Source organism: Myotis yumanensis, unplaced genomic scaffold, assembly GCF_028538775.1.
Source record: "Myotis yumanensis isolate MYYU_CA2020_CCGP unplaced genomic scaffold, mMyoYum1.0.hap1 SCAF_4, whole genome shotgun sequence".
Taxonomy (NCBI): Eukaryota; Metazoa; Chordata; class Mammalia; order Chiroptera; family Vespertilionidae; genus Myotis; species Myotis yumanensis.
In genome coordinates, this window is record NW_027223755.1 from 50641543 (window position 1) to 50664833 (window position 23291).

Consider the following 23291-nt stretch of genomic DNA (forward strand, 5'->3'; position numbering starts at 1 on the left):
TGATGAACTGGTCTGGGACCCACATTTTGAGAATGTCCCCTATGGTGCAACTCTGAGTGCCTGTCTACGGCCAGTCATCGCTGTGTCCCAGGGAAGTCAGTGAAATGTTCTGCTTGTGGAGCTAGGCCCCAGCCAGCTCCCAGGTATCCTTCCTGTTTTTGTTTGTCTGTTTTTGCTACAGGGCTTGGTCACTTAAGCTTCTCTCTTTTTGATGCTTCCACTGCAAATTGGGTCATTGTTGGGAGCCATTATAAATCACATATACATCTCCAGCTTACAACAATAGGTTTCTGGCTCCTCCAAGCCAACTCCTGGTTTGGCCTGGAGTTAAAAGTTAACCTTGCGATTTAGCCTGGAGTTAAATAACATACCCTCACCCTAAGCACAAAGCAAGCTACATCTCCGCTGATAAGCTGCGACATTCCAAAGCCTGTTTCATCCTTAACGACTTCCTCTGCCCGCCCCTTCCTCTAGAAACAACATAAATACCACTCGCTGTAAAGAATAAAACGGAGGCTTGATCAGAACTTTGTCTTGCCTCCATTTCTTCGCGTCTCCTATCCTCTCATTCCTTTGCAGGATTTGGTGCGGTGTACCCACGAAGCGTGACCTGCAGGTCGGGGCAGGTCATTAAATGGTTTTCTTTCTTCTCCCATGAAGCCTGGTTGTTTAAAAGAGTAGCTCCTTTTCTTTACCGTGACTGAAGACAACCATCCAGGTCCTTTTCTCTCTTTTTCTTTTTTTTAACAAATACAAAAAAAAAGTCCTCACCAGAGGTATTTTCCCATTGGTTACTAGAGAGAATGGAAGGGAGGGGTAGAGAGAGAGAGAAAGAGAGAGAGAGAAACATTGATGTGAGAGAGACACATCGATTGGTTGCCTCCCCACATGCCCCAAGCAGCGTCAGGGATTGAGACTGCAGCCTTGGTGCATGCCCTTGCCTGGAATCAAACCCGGGACCCTTCAGTCCACAGGCTGATGCTCTCTCTACTGAGCCAAACGTGCTAGGGCCAGGTCCTTTTCTCTTTGTGGGTTTTTCACTGATCACTTTGGAAAAATGAATTTAATAAGATAAATACACTTAAGAAAGTTCCAAAGCTTGCAAATTCTAACAGTGATCTCTGGTCCATAGTCCCATACTCCTTTAAAATGGTAGCTGGGGTGGACTCTTTCTTAAGGAAGGTGAGACCGGCCCGGCTGATGCCCCTCAGGAGCCACCATGTTGGTGATACCCCCCCGGACTGAGCGAGGAGGAGGAGGCTCTGCAGAAGAAATTCAACAAACTGAAGAGAAGAAAATAAAAAGGCACTGCTGGCTCTGAAGAAGCAAAGCAGCAGCAGCACAGCCAGCCAAGGCGTGTGAAACGCTCTCTGCCAGCGCAGCCCGTGCTGGACCCAACCACCGCCACGGAGCAGGCAAAGCAGCTGGTGAAGTCGGGAGCCATCAGTGCCGTCAAGGCTGAGACCAAGAACTCGGGCTTCAAGCGTTCTCGAACCCTAGAGGGAAAGTTCAAGGACCCTGAGAAGGGGCCGGTCCCCACTTCCCAGCCGCTCCAGGGGAGCCTATCTGCTGATGACCATCTGCAGGAGTCGCCCAGACGTCCCCAAAGGACATCTCTGTACGAGAGCTTTGTGTCTGCCAGTGCCCGGCGTGGGGATCCGGGGCCAGACGGGGAGGAGGCAGAGGGCCCGGGGGCTGGCGATGGCCCTCCCCGAAGCTCTGGACGGGGCTCCGAAGAACAGAACGTGGTAACGCCCGCTCCTCAGTCTCCCCTCCCCGAAGCCGCAGCCGGGACCGCCGTCGTGAGCGGAACCCGGACAGAGACTGGGACTGGGAGCGAGACCAAGACAGAGACAGAGAGCGAGACCGGGAGTGAGACAGAGACCGGGACCGAGACAGAGACAGAGAGCGAGACCGGGAGTGAGACAGAGATCGGCACCGAGACAGATACCGGGACCGAGAGCGAGACCGGGACCGAGACAGAGACCAGGACCAAGACCGAGAAGGCCCTTTCCGCAGGTCGGACTCCTTCCCTGAACGCCGGGCCCCTCGGAAGGGGAACACTCTCTACGTGTTTGGGGAAGACATGACGCCCAGCCTCCTCTGTGGGGCCTTCTCCCCCTTTGGAAACATCACTGACCTCTCCATGGACCCACCCAGAAACTGTGCCTTCGTCACCTATGAAAAGATGGAGTCAGCAGATCAGGCCATTGCTAAGCTCAACAGGACGCAGGTGGAGTCCGTGCAGCTCAAGGTCAGCATTGCCCGCCAACAGCCCATGCTGGATGCCGCCACTGGCAAGTCCGTGTGGGGTTCCCTCGCCCTCCAGAACAGTCCTCAGGGCTGCCATCGGGACAAAAGGACCCAGATTGTCTACAATGACGATGTCTGCCAGGAGAACCTTGTGGATGGCTTCTAGGTGGCGGAACTGAACTGCTTGGGCCCTGCCTGCCCTGACAGTGGTCTCAGTAAAGCACTGAGGTGGAAGCTCACACACCTCCCTCAGCCTCTGGTTTCTCAGCACTGGGGATTGGGTTGAGCCTTTTACAACGGCTACTAGATTGGATCTCATTTGTAGCAAGATGGCCAGTGCGTCTTCCCCACTCCCTTACCCCAAAGGATGTTGAGCACAGGTGTTGTCACAGCTCTTAAAATTGGATCCCATGCCCCTTCCCAGGAGGAAACCCCTGAGAGAAAACGCAGATCCTCCTCATGGAGTTTCTCCTTGAGCCAGGGCAGCACTTGGAAGAGGTTGATGTGAAAGTCTCAGGCGTGAGCAGGCACCTGGTGCTGCAGTTTCTTGTCTTTGCAGACACCCACGACTCCCCAGCTGATCGTACCAACCTGCAGGGGACGCAGGGTGGCCATGGGTCATTCGGTAGAATATCTCCTGCACCTCAGGAAGCACAGTTATTAAGCACGGTTATTAATAGATGTTAATAGTTCTTAATATGTGTAAGTTAAGCTGTACAAATATGCTTTGTGAATTTCTATAAGAACATATTTTATAATTAAACAAATGTTAAACCTTCCTGCTTTAAAAAAATTATCATTGTTTGTTTTATATTGAGCTGTATTGTCGACTGTTTTTAAAAATAGATTATGTTTCTAATTTTTTTCATTCTTCTATTCTTCGTTGACACCTTCTCTTAGTTATTATTTTATTACACTTAGTGATACTTTATTTTTTAGAACAGTTTTAGATTAAAAATTTGATCAGAGAATTGGGAGAGTTCCCCCCATATAACTACCCCCATGCTACCTCATTCATGGTTTCCCCTATTATTAATACCTTACAATACTGTGGTACATTTGTTACAGTTGATGAATCAAGGCCTATACGTTATTTAATAAATCTGTTAATCAGATTTCCTCAGTTTTTACTCAGTGTCCTTTTTATGTTCCTGCTGGAAGCCAATCCACCCTTGCTGCTTGACACAGTCGCTGCAGGGAAGAAACATCTGCACAGCTTATGTTTCAAGGGACCTGGCATATATGGCATATGTTTGCTCCCCCTCTTAACGCTATGTGTTTTAAAACAGGACCACCTCCCTGAGAAAGGTTGTTTCCCCAAGGGAGGATTTTTCCCTGGAGTTAGGGAGGGAATAAAACCCCTTAACTAAGTGCCAGGCGGGTAGTTAATCACTTTAACTACGAACAATCACGCTTAAACTACATAATCTTTATTTAGGATAATCTGCTTCAGTTACTCCCTTGTGGCTTAAAAGAACAATAGAGTAACCTTGGAATGGAGATAAGAAATGCCCTAACCTTTGGAATAGAATGGATAGGATTAAAATCAACTGGTATAAATACAGATGTAATAGCTCAATAGACACAGACCTTGGCTGGAGATCCTGGCTAGAGGATCTCCAACTGAATGCTGGTCAAACAAGAGAGAAGACATCACTCCCTCATTCTCAGGTATCTAAAACATCCCTGAGAACCCGGGAATCCTCTGCTTACATTGCAGCCATGGTGTCTAATGAGCCAAGTCGGAGAATCATGACCTTCCACCCAACCATGGAAGAATTTAAAGATTTCAACAAATATATTGGTTACATGGAATCCCAAGCTGCCCACCGAGCTGGCCTGGCAAAGGTCATTCCACCCAGGGAATGGAAAGCCAGACAGACCTACGATGATGTCAGTGACATGGTGATAGCCACTCCCCTCCAGCAGGTGGCGTCTGGGCGAGCAGGTGTGTTCATTCAATACCACAAAAAGAAGAGGGCCATGACAGTGGGCGAGTATCGCCTGTTGGCAAACAGTGGACAGTATCAGACTCCACCACACTTGGACTTTGAGGATCTGGAGCGGAAATACTGGAAAACGCGCCTGTACGCCGCGCCCATCTATGGCGCTGACGTCAGTGGCTCCTTATTTGATGCCAACACTAAACAATGGAACCTGGGCCACCTGGGAACCATCCAGGACCTGCTGGAGCAGGAGTGTGGGGTTGTCATCGAAGGCGTCAACACTCCCTACCTGTACTTTGGCATGTGGAAGACCACCTTCGCTTGGCACACGGAGGACATGGACCTTTACAGCATCAACTACCTGCATTTCGGGGAGCCCAAAACGTGGTACGCGGTGCCCCCAGAACAGGGCCCGCGCCTGGAGCGCCTGGCCAGGGAGCTTTTCCCGGGCAGCTCTCGGGGCTGCCAGGCCTTCCTGCGGCACAAGGTGGCCCTCATCTCGCCCACTGTCCTCAAGGAGAACGGGGTCCTATTCAGTCGCATCACTCAGGAGGCTGGAGAGTTCATGGTGACCTTTCCCTATGGCTACCACGCTGGCTTCAACTGTGCGGAGGCCATCAACTTTGCCACCCCGCGATGGGTCGACTATGGCAAAGTGGCCTCTCAATGCAGCTGCGGGGAGGCCCGGGTGAGCTTCTCCATGGACGTGTTCGTGCGCCTCCTGCAGCCCGAGCGCTATGAGCTGTGGAAACGCGGGGAGGACCGGACTGTTGTGGACCACGTGGAGCTGGGCCTGAGGCAACTGCAGCCCCGTCGGGCCACGCACACCCCTGGATCAGTGGGCATGGGCCGTGGGTCCCGCGGCCACCGTGGCAGCCAGGCCCTTGTGCGCAAGCCATGCCTGCACCCCTCGCTAGGCCATGGTTCTGCCTCTGCTGCACAGCCCGCGGCTGCCGCGGCCCTCTGCTCCTCAAAGCCCAACCCATCCTCACAGCCACCCTCGGGCCCATCTGCTCAGGATCTCCAGCCAACTGGCACACGTGGTGGTGGAAGTGGTCGTCGTCCTCAGGAACAGGGGACTCAAGAGTCCATTGTTCAGGTCCCGGCTAAGAGGCGCCGCCTAGTGGGCGCAGTGCTCACAGCTCCGGATCCCAAAGCCCAGCCTGTGCCTGAGGACAAACCCGCCATGGACAGCCAGGCACTGCTGGTCCCAGCCTCCTAACGTGGCTTTTGAGTGCTACTGTGCTCCATTCCCCTAAGCCCAGGGGATGTCTACTTTTGTTCTCCATGTTCTTTTTTTTTTTTTTTTAAAATTAAATCTTTATTGTTCAGATTAAAAATAAAAATAAAAATAAAATGGTAGCTGGAAGCCTCAGTGGGTTTTTCTCTTGGCATTTGTTTCTAAGGATGTTTTTCGCAGCAAAATCAGTCAGAGAAAGACAAATACAATATGATTTGACTTATATGTGGAATCCAAATAACAAAATAAATGAACAAACAAAATAGAAACAAACTCACAGATACAGAGAACAGTAGACTGATGGTTGCCAGAGGGGAGATGGGTTGGGGAACTAGGTGAAAAAGGTGAAAGGATTAAGAAGCACACATTGGTAGTTAGTGCCAGGGATGTAAAGTACAGCATAGGAAATATAGTCAATAATATTGTAATAACTATGTATGGTGCCAGGTGGGTACTGGAAATATGAGGGGAACACTTTGTAAAGTGTACAATTGTTTAACCATTATGCTATATGCCTGAAACTAATACACAATGATATTGAATGAAAACTGTAATTGAAAATTAAAGTTTAAATAAAAAACAGTTCAAAGCCCATAAAAACTAAATTTTTAGCAACATCAACCAGTTATTATTTTACTGAGTATTAAGTCCAAAGCATGTTGATAGCAGGAATATACTCTCTTGGATAAACTATATTGTACTATCTATGGAAGAAAGTTAATACTTGATATTGTTATGGGTTGAACTGTATTCTCAGAAAGAAGTTCAAGTTGTTATCCCCAGTGTCTGTGAATGTGGCCTTATGTGGATGTAGCATCTTTGCAGATGTGATCAAGTTAAGATGAGGTCATATTTTAGGTCATATTGATGGGCCCTAATCAAATGACTAGTGTTCTTACAAGAAGGGGAAAAGTAAGAGAAACAAACAGGGGAATGCCATGTAACTATGGAGGCAGAAATTGGAATTATTCATCTTCAAGCCAAGGGACACCAAGTGTTGCAACTACCAGAACCTAGGAAGAGGCCAGGAAGGCTTCTTCCCTAGAACTTTCAGAGAGAGTATGACCCAGTTGACACCTTAATTTCAAACTTTTAGCCCCCAGATCTTTGAGGCAATACATTTCTGTTGTTTTAAGCCATCCAAATTTATGGTGATTTGCCATGGAAACCCCAGGAAACTGATACACTTGGCGCTGGGTGTGTGTGTGTGTGTGTGTGTGTTTATTTTTTGATAATAAAGGAGGAAATGTGTTGCAGCTATTATTGATAGATTGATATGGAATGTTGGCACCTCTTCTCTTCCTTGTCCTCTTGGTATCAAAAATAGTCCCTTTTCAGGGAAGGCAGAAACTGTAGCAGAAAAAAATGAGCATGAGAATCTGAATGAGACTTAAGACATCAAAGTTCACTAGACACAAGAAAGGGCAATGGTGTGGGACATATCTCATTTGGCCCTATCTATACACAGTCCACAACATGGCAGCTTGTTTCTATAAAGCCAGCAAGAGAGAGAAAGTCTCCTACGAAGATGGACATTGTACTCTTTTTGTTGTTGTTGTTTATTTGTTTTTGTTAATCCTCACTTGAGGATACTTTTCCATTGCCTTTTTAGAGGGAGTGGAAGGGAAGGAGAGAAGGGATGGGGGGAGAGAGAGAAACATAGATGTGATAGAGAAGCATCAATTGGTTGCCTCCTGCCTGACCAGGGCTGGGGATTGAACCTGCCACCCAGGTACGTGCCCTTGACCTGGAATTGAACCCTTCAGTGCTTAGGTTGACACTTTAACCATTGAGCAACACTGGCCAGGGCAACATTGCAGTTTTAAGCAATGCAGTCACTTCAATGTAATTATGAGCATCTCATTACTGTTCCCATATTCTATTGGTTAGAAGCAAATCACAGATCCTGCCTACATTGAAGGGGAGGAGGTTATATAAGGGTGTGAATACCAGGAGAAGGGGATCACAGGGCCGGCCTGATCGCCCAACTGCCCTCCCCTGCCGGCCTGATCGCCTCCAACTGCCCACCCCTGCTGCCCTGGCAGGTGTTCATCATAGCTCTTGGCTCCACTCTCTGGGCTTTGGTCTTGCCCTCAGACATTCCCTGTCTCCCCCCCGCCCTCCGCCGCACCTCCACTCCCCGATTAAGAAAAGCAGAGTTTGCAGTTGAGTAGCCTTCTCAGCCTGGTTCCTGCCTATAAAGTAGTAGAGGTTCAAAATCCTATTCTTGGTATTTACCTGTCCATTTTAGTCGCAATTGTCAGTGGTTCCACCAGAATAATTCTCTTAAACACATTGTGTGTTTGGGTGTATTTGTATGCATCGCTTTATTATCCTACTTCTTCAGGCTAAGTAAGCCCTTCTCTACTTTGGGCTCAGTGTGATGCTGTTGTGGGACGATATCCTTAAGATTCTTGAAGGCTCAATTACTTAACTGAGAGGCTCTACAGGCATGTTCTGGAGATCCTTCAAAAGCTTTTGGTCTGATTGAAAGGTTCTATGAGGTACCACATTAGATCTTTCTGAAAATCTTAATAAAGAATTTTATCACCATGCCCCCAGTTTCATTTTTAGATGCTGTTTTCCTGCACTGGATTTCATCTCTGCCCAGAAGCTACTTTTAATTTTAGAATCATTTGCTGTCTAGAGAGGTTGGGAATAAGAAATCATTTTATTTTCAAACCCAGCAATCTTGGCTTCTCTATATTTAACAGTTCACTCTTTAGCTTATCTCTTTCCTTGTGCATTTCATCATAGGCAGTGAGAAGAAGCCATGTGGCAATTTCAGTGTTGCCTGAAAAAGCTAGATCTTTGAGTGCATTAGGTACATTTCCCATTTTTCACATGATCACAGGTGACGTTGGCGCAAAACTTTGCAGCACTACGTAACAAGTATAGCCTTTTCTCCTGCTTCCAGTGACATTTCTCCGTTTGCTTGAGTCTTCACAGACAGCCTCTGTGAGGCCCTCTAGGCTTTCACTAAGGCTTTCATGGAGGTTTTATAGGTTTTCACTAACAGTCCTTCAATGTTCTTCCCCTTTCTGCTCACCACCTGATCCCAAGGACCATACTACATGTTTTAGGATTTTGTTATAGATGCCAGAATGTTTCTTAATTATCTAATGTCACACAAAAAAATCACCCCAAGGCATAGGGGCTTTAAACAACAACAGTCTGTTCACTAGTATCTCTTATGATTCTAGGATAGACTGACTCAGTTAGGCAGTTCTCACTTGACCTCAGTCTGTGGTAGCAGTCAGATGGTGGCTGGGACTGGGGCTGGGCCTCAGCTCAGGGTATTTTTGTGGCCATGTTGGAAAATACAATCTGACACAATAGTGTATCAAAATAATTTAAATTTTAAGTCCTATACAGAAACCCTCAATGGTTAATTACAACAGAAGGAAGAAAAGAACCTCCTGAAAGTATATTGTGTAAATTATAGTATGGAATGTAACAAAAACCAGACTCAGATAATGTGAACAAAAGTCAGTAGAAGGCAATGACAGGGTTGCACTGGATGAAGGATGAAAGAGAAGGATAGCATCACCAGAGGAGTGGAATCTACCTTGGCTTTTACCTTGAAATATGGAGGTTATGGGAGAATGTGCCCACCTTGGTGTGTATTAGTAACTTCATGATTTCCGTCATTTGATTTTGCTGATTATTTTGTAGTAGTAACCACCTATCAGCTTCCACTATTGAAACCTACTCATCTTTAAAGAGGCAGCTCAAATGCCAGTATTCCATAATGCTTTGCTGTTTACCAATTAGAATTGCTTTCTCTCTCCCCTAATTCATAGACCACTGTTTCCTTCCCTTATGAAACTTACTGTGCAATGTTTAGCATTAAAGTATGTGTTAACCTGCCTTATCAACCTAACCAGGTATAAGTTCCTTGAGGCCAAAGGCCTTGGCTTAGTTTCTTTATATCCCTAAAGTACTTCAAAGCAACAGGTGCTCAGACATATCTGTTGAATTAATAAGGTTGGGTGCCAAGTTAGAAATTATAAAAATAGCTTGGTGGTAAAGTTCTACATGAACATTTCCTTTTCATTGCTTGAAAAATAAACATATAGATCAGCGGTTCTCAACCTGTGGATCTCGAACCCTTTGGGGGTCGAACAACCCTTTCACAGGGGTCACCTAAGACCATCGGAAAACACATATATAATTACATATTGTTTTTGTGATTAATCACTATGCTTTAATTATGTTCAATTTGTAACAATAAAATTGGGAGTCACCACAACAGGAGGAACTGTATTAAAGGGTCGCGGCATTAGGAAAGTTGAGAACCACTGATATAGATCATTTTCTTGCCTTAATGTGTCATTAATTAAAAGCTTTCAGAAGAACAGTCATATGCAGAAGCTGTTTTTAAATTTAAAAATAATTTTATTTGATATTGATGATTGATATTACCTCAGAATATTGAATGAGATGAAATAGCAAAATCTCTCCAAATAATTACTGTTCCTGATCTATAATTTTAACCAATGAGTTAAAGTGAACTTTTGTTTTCATTATTACTTAAGTGCTTTCAGTAGATTACAAATACCTTTGCTGTTAGATCAAATAGATTTTTTCTTTAGTTAAATGTGGACGTGCTTATAAGTTTTAGATTAATTAAATTATTATGGATGAGAACCTTTATTTTTACTTTTATGCTTCCATTTTAATGTTCAGTGAAGATAGAAAAGTGAACTTGTGTAAAATCAGATTTCAACAAAGTGAAAGTTTATGTACAATGGAAGCTTATTAATTTGGAAATAATTTTTATGAGTGTGGTTTCAAGAATTATATACTGGAAACCTACATAATTTTATTAACCAATGTGACCCCAATAGATTTAATATAAATAAATAAATAAATAAATAAATAAATAAAAATTGTATCAGGTTTGAAGCAGAATTATGGTGTAATAAAAATATCAGAACTAGAAAAAAAAAGGATGTGGTAGCCAGCCTTGCAGTGGTTCTCAACCTTCCTAATGCCGCGACCCTTTAATACAGTTCCTCATGTTGTGGTGACCCCTAACCATAAAATTATTTTTGTTGCTACTTCATAACTGTAATTTTGCAACTGTTATGAATCGTAATGTAAATATCTGATATGCAGGATGTATTTTCAGGGGTTGAGACCCACAGGTTGAGAACCGCTGACTGATGACCCTCAAAAACCTCCAATATACAAGACCTTGTATAGACCCCTCCTATGTTGTACCAGGTTTGGTGTGAATGACCAATATAATATGACAGAAATGGTTGAATGTGACGTCCAAGGCTAGGCTTAAAAGACAGTGAGTACCTCTTCTGCCTTGATCTCTTGGACCAATCACTCTGGGGGAGTCCAGCTGTCATATCATGAGGTCATTTAAGGAGCATTCTAGAAAGTTTCACACTAAAAGGGATGACACCTTTTGCCAAAAGGGTCAGTGACAACTTGCCCATCATATGAGTGAGCCATCTTGGAAGTGGATCCTCTAGTCATAGTCAAACCTTAAGATCACTGCAACTCTGGAACCTAAATTGTGACCTCATGAGAGATCCAGAAACCTCAAGACAGAAGATTATTGTTGTTGTTTTAAGCTATTAAATTTTGGAGGTAATTTGTTAGACAGTAATAGATAACCAGTAAAGAGAAATATTTGTTAAACGTACAGTGTGCAAATATAAGGCAAATAACTGTGATGAGGCTGAGGACACTAAAGATTTCTTTAATTAGATAACCATAAAGCTCAAAGCTCATAGTGCAGATACTTTTTCCAGTAAGTAGTATTGTTGTCAAGAACTAAGTAGAAAATGTGTTGGGCATAGATTTGGCAAAGAAATTATTGTTTTTTACTATATGATGACTTGAAGATGGGTACCATACTGTACATATGTTCAACTGTGACAGCTAAAGTTATTTTTCCATTAGAGACTTTTGCAACAGGTTCTACCAATATACATTAAATATATAGCTCTATTGATAAAAAGATATTAATTGATAGATACACATATTTCATTAAAAATATGATCTTATTATTTTTGAAAGTTCAGCATCATAGCAAATGATGCATAGATTTGATGACATTGCTGGTTGCCTCTCCATATGGGGCGCTGAGCATGCACAGACATGGTAATGCATGCATCGCCACGTATTCACTAATGAAGCAAGGTAAAGAAATAGAAAAGCTTTTCATTCCTTCAACACGCAGCTGGTGTGTGATGCCAGATGTAAAACCATTGATGTTCTTGCCAAGTTCTCAGGATCATGCCATGATTTATTTAAACTGAGACAATCAAGAATATGTTGATTTAAAAAAAAATAGTTTGAGACTGATTAGTAGGTGAATAGAAATATATTAAAAAAATAAACCATTGGCTGTGTATTAAACATGAAAGTCTTATTCACAACTCTCATGATTTCTCTGTAGGTTATTGTGGTTTTCCTCTGAAGAAAGAGTTAATGACTCTACATTATAATCCCTCAACTCCTACAGAATTACTTTATAATGAGGCATGTAAATTCACAAAAGCTGTAATTGAAAAAATAATCTATGTTATTTTGAAACGAATATTGCAGATGCTTGTCCAAAATGGGTAGTAAATGACATGTCTTCTTTTAATAGTCTCAAGCATCTCCTTTGATACTTTATAATTTATGATACGAGGATTAATTGTAATAGAGACCAAGCTGTACGGTTTCTTCCAGAGGGTTATCACTACCACCTGCAGTATCAGGACACGAAGCAGCACAAGGGTTGGAGAGGTTTTCCCCCCTCAGAGAAAACTTTTTATCTGGCAATAGGAACCACAGCGGGGGGGCATTTTTGGTGGCTTGTCACCATCAGGGGCAGTTTTGATCTAGAACCATTGGAAAAGGGAACTAATTTTTATCAAGGTTCTGCCATGTACCAGGCATCCTGTTATCTTACTTGACTCTCAAAACAGCCTTGTGTTTCAGTAGCACAATTCCCCTACTCATCATGGAAATGCCCATAGTGGGCATGTTTTCTCTCTCAAATTGTGGCCAAATCTACATAACATAAAATTTACCATTGTAACCAGTTTTAGTTCAGGGGCATTAAGTACATTCACATTGTTGTGCAACCAGCACCACTCTCTATCTCCAGAATGCCACAGCAGGCCTTTAAATCATATGTAACTTCTCATAAATCAAGGAGCCCTTCGTTTTTTTATGGAAAAATCTCCCAGGAAAGGAACAATGATAAAATTATATTGACATATTTTGTGTTTAGTTAACCTGATAGACAATCAATATTTAGGTACCTATTAGAAACAAGATATCATACTATAAGTTTAGAGGATATATTGACTAATGAGACAGTGTATACTGGACTTCTGAAGTCTGGCCTTGATTCCTTTAGGAAATACATTAATTTACCAAGTCGAGAAGATCTTTGCTATGCCAGGAGGCAGGTATTTGACATGTAGTGGAATGTAGTTGTAGCTCTCTTGGAACCCCATTCAAATCGTTATCAGTGTGGCTCTCATTTATCACGATAGAGAATTCTCAGCATTTTAAAAGCTTGATGCTTCTATTTATGTACCCTCTACTCTACATCTACTACCATACTACCTCTTCTTTGTAGCATCAACTACATTATACTTATACTAGTGGCCTGGTGCATGGATTCATGCACATTGAAAAGAAATTATTTAGAAGAAATATTTTACTATTGCTATTTGACCTTTCTCTATAATAGAAGTGTCAACCAAATTCATGATCAACAATGACAGATGGAAACACACTTGTTCGATTGGTGCCAGTGAGAGCGTTATATATATAGATAAACTTTCTTAATTAGACCTGCTTTCTGATTTAGCTAAACTTTTTCCAGCCCAGTGAAGCACCTCAACTTCTCTTTCAGGTAATTGCCAGGAACACAGCAGTAAATATCAACATGAAGCAGATTATTATTGTAGATCATGCAGGGAGAACAAAGGGTGAAATATTTAACTGCAGCAGTGTTTGACTATATTCTGTGCAATGAGAAAACCTGAAGTCATTTCCAAGTTCCACCATTTCTTACTTCTTTTCATTTGAGTCAAGTTTGTAAACTTTCTAAATCTCCATTTCTGGTTAATGAAAAGAAAATAGGATTCCACCGAGTCTCCTATCTATCTACTCCAGGGCTTCTGTGAGGATCAAATGAGATGGGGCACGTGAAAACGCTTCACAAACATTTGGTTAAACTGTAAAATGTTTGCACCTGGCTATAAAGCAAGTCGTGTTTCTGGGTTGAAGAAACTCCAAGAAGGCTAGTCACTAGGGAGAGGAAGCCGTGCGTATCTACGTGATGTCATTATCTGGTGCCCACAGCCACCGTTTCTGGGCTGGGCTGGGCTGTGGGCCACATTTTGTGGCATGGGGTCTTGGCAGCATTGGCTGTGATTTTGTGGAGTGTTGCTCTGGGGTGGTGGCGGGGCCTGTGTCCCACTTGGGGAAAGTCGAGTGTTGGTTTGTGGACTCCAGGTTTGCGGTGCTGTTTTTTCTTTTAAATGGCCAGTGTGCATCATAGCTACCAGTTGGATGGTCGGATGGACACTTAGGCTTTTATATATATAGATATTCATTTGTGTAATTTTCTGAGTCACTTTTTTTTCACTGTGCTCTGTGCTACACGAGAAGAGCTCTTCCTTGGTTCCTCAGTACCTACATAATGAATGGCACATAAGAAGTGATTAAATAAATGTTTGTCGGGTAAATGAATGAATGAATGAGTGTATCTCTGAACTTGTGAATGTTTTCAATCAAACTGTTACCTGATTAACAATGATACATCGAAGAAAAATGAAAATATAATAATTGTACAGAGTAACAATATATTTTTCTAGTTAAAATGACTAAAGGATACCCAAAAGTAAAACATGGCTTCATTATAGTGCTTTGCTTAAAGAATTTATTTTTTATTTGATGACATATAAACCCAAGGTCTGGACCATTTTCTATCATTAGAAGTCCCATGACTTTTCTTAATGCACCAGATTCAGTATGCCAGCCAAATTTTCATAATTATATGTTTCCTTTGTAAAATTCCCAAAGAGTGTGGATTTGGAAGATAATTCTTTTCTTTCCCCTGTTGGACATTATGGCCATTTATTGAAACCACCAGTGTGTAATGCAGCTGGTAGAAAATATCAACTTGGGCCCCCAGCCATAGTTATCTTGTTTGGCTCAGTAAACTCCCACAAGTTATTGAGACAATTATTTGATTTAGGAGAGTTTGAACTCAAGGATAGACTGGCTTGATGGTTAAAATGATTAATAATAAAAAAGGGGAAAACTTGAAATTGCTATACAGCCCCTTAAGATTGTCTTTTCAGACTACTATTTACTCATGCAGCAGTGCTAAGAATTTTACATGTATTTTAACTTTACCCAACCCAGTAAAGTTGCCATAATTATTGGCTTATATTTTTAGATGAAATAACTATGGCTGAGTAAGCTTAAGCTATCACTATAATCCAGACTTTTCCTTCTTTTTGTACTGGGTGCAAAAATACGATGTTTATCTTATTTAATAAAGAGGGGATATGCAAATTAACCATCACACCATGACAAAGATGGTGGCGCCCATAGCGGCTGGGCGGGATGCTGTCATTGTCGCCTGGGCAACGAGGTGGATGGTTTGCCCACTGTATCTGCCTCCCAGGGGCACACTGGCTCCTACACATGGTTCCAACCACTAAGGAGCGGTCAGACTCCAGGGCCACCATCTCTGCTGAGAACCAGGAGGCCGTTGCCCCGAGGCCCAGGTGAGAGCACGGCTCTGCTTCCTGCTTTTCAGACCCACCAGGACACAGGAGCAGAGCCTGGCCTTCACGGTCTCTCTGGAAGCAGCCTCCCGGGGCAGGTGAGCAGGCTGGAGGTCATGCCTCGGGCTCCGTACCTTCTGGCAGGCGGGGAAGAGGCAGCTTGGCTCCTCCTCCTCTCCCCAGTCCCCTCCCTTTCTAACCATGGGCCTCCCTGGGAACGTAACTTTCTTTGTTAAACAAGAGAATTCTGGACAACGATTGTCTGACTTCTGTGAACCCAGTGGGAGAACATGTCCAGAGCTGGGGTGCCCCCGCCTGCCCAGGGCCGGGCAGTGACTGTGCACAAGCGCACACCTTTTTCCCGCGGAAGATGGACGGCTGCTCAGAGAACTCTGTGGAACAGCAGGGATCCGCTGAGCAGTTCCCGGGTATCTGGCGACGAGTCCGCCTGCGAAGAGGTTACTGGAGAAGGATGTCTCTCTGCCTCAGGTGCCCTGGCCAACCCCTCTGACACCCCCAAAGGCGAGGTTTCCCATGGAATCCGCAACGCAGGACAAGGCCTGCATTTTCTCGCCACCGAGCTGAGAAACTAAGAAAGAGGCTGCCAAAGCTGTGACTGTGAGCATTTCACGCAAACCAACACGACCGCCTCCCCAGCCAGCACCCAGTGCCTGCTATCACCCAGGGGTCTTCCATGTTCCGTTCACCCAAACCTATGACAGCTCTCCTCCATCGCTGCGAGTTTAGGGGACCGTGATGGAAGAAGGCACTATGACTGCTCCGGGGATGCAACAGAGGGGCGACTCGGGTGCAGAGAACTGGCTACATTTCCAGTGCCCGGATCTGGTTACTGCGTGGGATCAAGGCTCTGATTCCCCAGGCCGTACCTTTCCCCTAAGCTATGCACAGCCCCGACGGGCACCGCACTGCTGGGCAGCACGGAGCAGATGCATGAAACCCCTCAGCCCAGGAACGAGCCAGTCTCAGGCAGCAGGTCATGAACTGGCCACTACAGAGGTGGCCCTGCTGACCGTCCCCGTACTCAATTGCCTGCTGAGGTCCTGACCCTATGGTTTGGTTCACTCCTCTTCCTCCCCAGCCCCCTCTAGAGACCCAAACTTGTATATATATAATCATCTGAAGAAAGAATGATCCCAAAATTCCCAAATTTGGCAAAATATAGTAAAAATATAAACCCACAGGTCAGAGAAGCTCAGTGAATAGCAAGCACAGGACATAAAGAAAGCTACATCAAGACACATAAAAATCACATTGCTCAACACCAATGATGAAAAGAAAAAGCTTTTAAGTAGTCAGAAGAAAAGAGACACACTATACACAAGAATAAACACAAGAATTACGAAAGATTTCTCATCAGAAACAGTGTAAGGGAGAAGATAGTAGAGCAACATCATTAAAGTATTCACAAAGGGAGAAAAATCCTCTCAATTTATAATTCTAGACTGAGTGAAAATATTTTAAAAAATAGTTAAATATATTTTTCATATATAAAAGATTGAATTTTTTAAATCATCAGCAGATTTGTAGTGTAAGAAATGTTAAAAGAAGTCCTGCAAGCAGAAATAAAATTTTTCCAGATAGAAATAACAATCTATGCCAAGAAATGGAAAACACCAAAGACAGTAAATGCATAGGAAAAAGTATAATAGAAGTTTCTTATTATTTAAATATATTTAAATATAATTAACTATTTAAACAAATAATAATGTAATGTCAGTTTTATAACATCTGTGAAAGTAAAATACATGACACCAATAGCCAAAGATTGCCTGGGAAAAATGAAATTTTGTTACAGTGACGTTTCTATACAAGATGTGAAGTGGTATAATATCCACTTGATGATAGACTGTGACAAGTTAAAATCCTATATAATAAAGAGCTAATATGCAAATAGTCATCACACCCTCATGCCATCATGCCATATCGGCTCAGACGCTCAACACTGGGAAGAGAGGATTGGGGAACAGCCAGGCTGCGGCCCAGGAGAGGGACAAGCCGCATGCCCTGTGGTCCCGGGTGCCTGCGGCTGCAGCCTGGGCAAAGCTGCCTGCCCATGGTCCCCTGTGGCAGCTGCTGGCCTAGGTGAAGCCAGCCCAGGTCCTGGGTCCCTGTGGCTGGCCAAAGGGAGGGAAGCCCGGGTCCTGGGTGCGGGGCGAGGCAGAGGCAGTTAGGGGCAATCAGGCCAGCAGGGGGGCAGTTAGGGGCGATCAGGCTGGTAGGGGAGCAGTTAGGGGCGATCAGGTGGGCAGGCAGAGGTGGTTAGGGGTGATCAGGCAGGCAGAGGTGGTTAGGGGTGATCAGGCAGGCAGGCAGAGGTGTTAGGGGCGATCAGGCAGGCAGGCAGGTGAGCGGTTAGGAGCCAGCAGTCCCAGATTGTGAGAAGGTGCAGGCTGTGCTGAGGGAACCCCCACTTCATGCACGAATATTGTGCCCCGGGCCACTAGTTATAGATAATGTGATAAAGTATTAAGAACAAAATAAAAAATCAACAAGAACCCCTGAAGCCAGAAATAAGCATGATTAACATTTTGGTGAATGTCTTTCTACTGCTTATTTTTCATGATTATGTGTCTTGTAAAATATTATAATATTGTATATAGTATTTTTCTTAATCCTCACCCAAGGATATTTTTTCCATTAATTTTTAGAGATAGGGGAAGGGAGAGAGGTAGGGAGAGAGAGAAGACAGAGAGCAGAGAGAGACACACATTGATTGATTGCCCACTGCACATGCCCTGGCCAGATTTTGGGATTGAACCTGCAACCCAGGTACATGCCCTTGATTAGGAATAGAGCCCTCAGCCCTCAACCCTTCAGTGCCAGGGCTTATATAGTATTTTTTAATCTGCTTCTTTAAAAAAAGTTTTTTCATTTAATTAATTAATTAATCTTAATCCTCACCTGAGGATATGTTTCTGTTGATTTTTAGAGAGAGTGGAAGGGAGGGGAGAGAGACAGAGAGAGACACACATCGACTGGTTGCTGTCCCCTCCCTAGGTGATTCTATGATATTCTAAAGCTTGAAAAGCACTGTTTTGAAAGCAGTATATCTGGAACAGTTATTTTGTTTCTGCATTTATTCATGTAAAATAATTCCTGAACACTCAGTCTGTGAAGGGCACGATGCCAGGCATTAAGGGTCATAAGGAGACAAATAAGACACGGTCCTCTCTTAGAAGAATAGGACTCAAGTCTACTAGAGAAAGTAATATCCTTGAGTAAAAATAACTACAATTTGAAGCACTATGTTTTGCTATAAAATGAAGGCAAATGAAAGCTCTATGAGAGAGCAGGAAAAACTTCTGGTGGGAAATCTATGGGAAGGTGAATTGAGACTTAAAGGAGTGAAGGAATCTGAGCCTATGTCAGAGTGTGTATGTGTGTGTGGGGTGTGTGTGGGGGGGAGTTGGAGGTGGGTTTGCAATGTGTAGGAGTTGGGGAGATGATATTGCAGGGAAAATAAATGACCAGAGTTAGGGCAGTAGAGTGTCGTGGGGAGTGGGATTATAACCAGCATGGCTGGTGCCCAGGAAAATAGAAGGTAAGACTGAAAGCAATTTGGGGTGCATTTGAAAGTAGCTTGGAATATCTTTGTACATTAGAAAAGGGGGAATTACAGAATATTTCTGATAAGAATAGTGACCCAATCAAGGCAGAGTTTAAACTCGAAGCATATCTGCCAGATGGATTGTTTGGAAGTTAAGGGGCTATAGTCAGGGAGCCAAGTATGAGATCAAAACCAAATTAGAAATGAAGAAGTGAGAAAAGAAAGCAGCAGGGAATTGTAAAGTGCTGAAGAAGAAAAAACAACAACCAAAAAACAGACCCCACTTGGTGTTTAGTTAGATATGAAGGGGATGGCTGAGGAATGAAGCAAGATGACATGTTTGGAGCCAGAAAGAATAAGTGTACCCTCAACAAACAAGGAAGTCAGCAGGAACTGATTGTTGGGGAAGTTTAATTTTAGAAATTCTAAGTCTGAGGTGCTCCAGGGTATCCAAATTTAGCCCCTGTATGGCATCTTTTATAGCTGGGGGTCTCATACAAGTCTATCCCATTACCAGACAGTTCTGTTGTTAACTAGTTGCCCACCTCACTCTCCCCAGTGAGTTCCCTACTCTTACCCCAGGGTTCTCCAATTTCATCATGCATGGGCCACATCAGGTCTTTTCTGTACGTTGTTGAATTCAAGAGGCTGAAGAATTTGAAAAACAAATATATTCACCTTGTTAATATTGATTACTTCTCATACTGAAGTGTCAGTGGTTCACTGTGGCAACTCCTAATGGTTGTTTTCACTGGAACTTAGCAACGATGCCTTCCGTACCCATGGTAAAGCTGTGGAGGAAGGACAAAGTGAATCAAGGAGAAAGGATCTCATCTGACCACCCAATACAATTAAAAGTTATATAAGTGGAACTGGAACTCTGGGAGAGGTCAGGGTTAGGGAATGAGAAGGGTTGATTAATTTGGGAGTTATTTGCATGGATGTTAAGTGGGAAAGCCGTAGATTTTTGTATATATGCTTCAGCAAGTTCTGGCTTACAGTTCTCATTTTACTGGTGGCTGGCTCTGTCTTCGAAGATCTTAGTGTACTAGGGCACAGTGAGTCATTCTCTAAATGACAAAAAGTTGTTTTCTTCAGTTCTATGCTGCATTTGTCTCAAATCAACTTCCTCTTATCTGTAACCATTTTGCCAGTATTTCTGTCTAAGCATTTTTCCTGTCCCCAATTAAGGTCAGAAAAAAGAAAAATAGACTGAAATCACCATCTCATCAACAGTGTTTATGGAGTAACTTATATTCCTTAGTATCATTCTAGGTGTTTCCATCATATTGTATGAGTGAGTGAAATTAGATAAAAAGCTTTACTTTTATGGGACAATTGCTTAAGGTTAGATGTTGAGAGAGGTCATATACTATTCTACATATGGAAGAAATGGTTAGGTTGGGTGCTGCCTGGTAATTGATAATGGAACACAAGATCTTATATGTTCTTGATATAATGTGAATACATTTTATTTTTTCTTAGTCTTTTTAAAAAACATATTTTTTATTGATTTTTTAGAGAGAGGGGAAGGGAGAGGGATAGAGAGATAGAAACAATGATGAGAAAGAAACATCATTGATAGGCTATCCTGCACGCCCCCTATTGGGGATCAAGCCTGCAACCCAGGCATGTGCCCTGATCAGGAATCAAACCGGTGACCTCTTGGTTCCTGGGTCTACCCTCAATCGCTGAGCCGCACCCATCAGACTACATTTTCAATTATATTTCTTGCTGACATAATGGGTTAAGGGTTATTTTTCATTTATTTCCATACCCTGTAAGCAGAACCCTTATCATTGAGCTCATGTCTCTTTTTATATATGACTACTCTTTTATCTGCCACATCTTTCATATTGTATTGTATGTTGGTCAATGGAAGAGAAAATTCCATTTTTTCCTTTAAATCTGTTTTTTTCCAGTTATTGTACATATTGTAATTAGTTTTTAATTATGTTCTTTAATTGAGGATGGTAAATAATGTTCTTCCTATAAACAGCAGATATTATGCAAATGACATAATCTTGTTATTTGCATTAAACATATAGAGATAATAGTGTCTTAGTTCAACTTGAGGTATTTCACATATTCTTTTTTTTTTTTAATATATTTTATTGATTTTTTACAGAGAGGAAGGGAGAGGGATAGAGAGTTAGAAACATCGATGAGAGAGAAACATCGATCAGCTGCCTCCTGCACACCTCCTACTGGGGATGTGCCCGCAACCCAGGCACATGCCCCTGACCGGAATCGAACCTGGGACCCTTCAGTCCGCAGGCCGACGCTCCATCCACCGAGCCAAACCCGTTTCGGCTCACATATTCTTATAAATAAGACATTTTATAATTTAAGGGATAGTGGTAGGTCAAGGCTTAGGGAGTAGGTCAGTGAAAGACTAAAGTAATATAGTTTCTCTTTTTCTGCAGATTTATATGAATAGACCAGAAGCCGACCTCTTTGGGAGGCTCCTTTGAGGAAAATCTGCTTTACAAGTGCCACAGTCTTACCTTCTCCAACTGGAGCCCCAGCCCCTGCATGCAAGGTTCTCACCTGCTTCCCCTCTAGCACTGTCCCCTTCAGAAGCTCCTACCCTAATCTAGGCTCCTGCTCTTTTCTGATGGAAGTAGCAGAAACATCTCACCTCGTGTGTGCCGGACATGGGGGCTATACTTGGGGACAGTACTTTTCTTCTTTATCATCTCTGTTCTAACTGCTCTCTCTGCATATAGCTTTACTACTAGTATAGCAAAAGCTGAACTAGGTGAACTTCAGGCTAGGAAATTTTCCTTTCCAATTTTTTTTTTTTTGAGTTAGGGAAGAGTTGCTCAAATAATTTTCTTGCTTATTGATACTTTTCATCCTGTTTTGTGGGACACACCTAGTTGATTAATCATCTGATTACTACTGACAGGATAATGGACAAGTAACAACATTTCTAAGCTTATTTTCCTGTCTGAAAGCGGGCATAACCACACTCCAATTCTAGGTTTATTCTGAGAATTAAACAAATAAGGTTATGCATAATGCCTAGAACACATATTTGATAAAAGAATCAATTTGGTTCAATTTGCCACTAGTATTGTGATATGCTAAATTCACTGGTGATTCTGAATTTTGAGTTTTGGAAATGGCTGAAATAATTTTGTATTAGCTCACTATAATAGCAACCATTTTTTGTTTGAGGCTCTGTGTTAAGTGCTTGATATTAACCTGTTTGATTCTCACTATAGCACTAGGAGGCAAGTTCATGATCTCTATTTTATGAAGCTTGGATAGATGTAACTTGCCTAGTGGCAGCCTGTTGAAGTCTGTTTGACACCAAGGTCTGCAATCCTAACTATACTGCCTTCCTGTGACCATCTTCTAAATTCTGGTGTCATATTTTGAAAGTACAATACACAAACCTGAGCACTTTTTCTTTTACGGTGATTTTGAGATTGACTGTTGCAGTTGGAGTAGGAAAAGGTGATGGACTTGGAACACTATGATGTATACCATAGATTGGGGTATTTGGGGCCAGCTGTTCTTCCTTTCTAGAATGTTGGCTAGGATCTGGGCTCTGGAATCATATTTTCTGGGTTGCATCCCAGCTCTACCACTTAGTAGTTTTGTGACCTAGTAAGCTCAGCTTTCTGAGCCTCAATTTGCTCATCTATAAAATGGGAATATTATTACCCCATTTTTTGAGTTAATATATGTAGATTCCTTAAAATAGTGGTTGATACTTGGTAAACCCTATTAAATATTATTAGTATTTCTATGTCTTTCACTTTCTGTCTCTCTTCTGGCTGTTTCTATATGTGCATAGTTGCACTCTTGCTAAAGGATGCATGGATTTACTTAAATTTGTTGTGAGGCCTGTCCCCAGATCATAATCTGCTTTTGAAGATTTTAATAAAGGGGAACGTTGATTGTTACTCTTAAATTTCTTCCATCTTCAGAAACAATTATTGCTCAGTAATTCTTGGGATTAATAATCTTTTAAGTGTTTAATTCTGACTTCAAATTTATGAAATTGAAACCTGCTAAAACATTAATGTTGACAAAAGCCAAATATATTGAGTGACCCAGTTGGCCTTGTCTTTAGTCATAATTTCAGATTAGAAGTAAAAGCAAATTTAAAATATGTTGCTCTATAGAACCTCTGTTATTTTTATGCACGTGTTGTAAGGTAGATGGTTAGACATCTTAGCATTTTGCCCAGCTCGAGGAAGAGTTAATAAAGTTATGTAAAGTGCATCAAACTCCTCAAGAGAAAAGTGTTATATTAATACCTGCCTCACAGTGATGTTCTTATTTTTAATGATAGAAAAGATTGTAAATTACCTTGGTATTCCCAGTCATATCATGATGAAGCATCATTTCGTTTTATTGCAAGGAGCTCTAAGTTACACAGAAAGCAAGTTAAGGGTGAAATAATATTCCAGACTTTATTTTACAATCAGAAGTACATAAAGTAAAGAAAAAAACATTTTGTTCCCGTTGTGAGTTATAGAGTTGATAATTTATATATTTGC

At 42.5% G+C, this 23291-nt stretch overlaps 1 protein-coding gene and 1 pseudogene across 1 annotated transcript; both read left to right on the top strand.

Moving 5' to 3' along the window:
- The first annotated feature begins 1235 nt into the window (after positions 1 to 1235).
- LOC139009425 (negative elongation factor E pseudogene) lies at positions 1236 to 2419 on the top strand (annotated as a pseudogene).
- Positions 2420 to 3783: 1364 nt separating this feature from the next.
- On the top strand, positions 3784 to 5421 carry LOC139009426 (lysine-specific demethylase 4D-like). Its single transcript, XM_070413742.1, has one exon. The coding sequence runs from the start codon at positions 3784 to 3786 to the stop codon at positions 5419 to 5421; it is 1638 nt and encodes a 545-aa protein (XP_070269843.1).
- The last annotated feature ends 17870 nt before the right edge of the window (positions 5422 to 23291 follow it).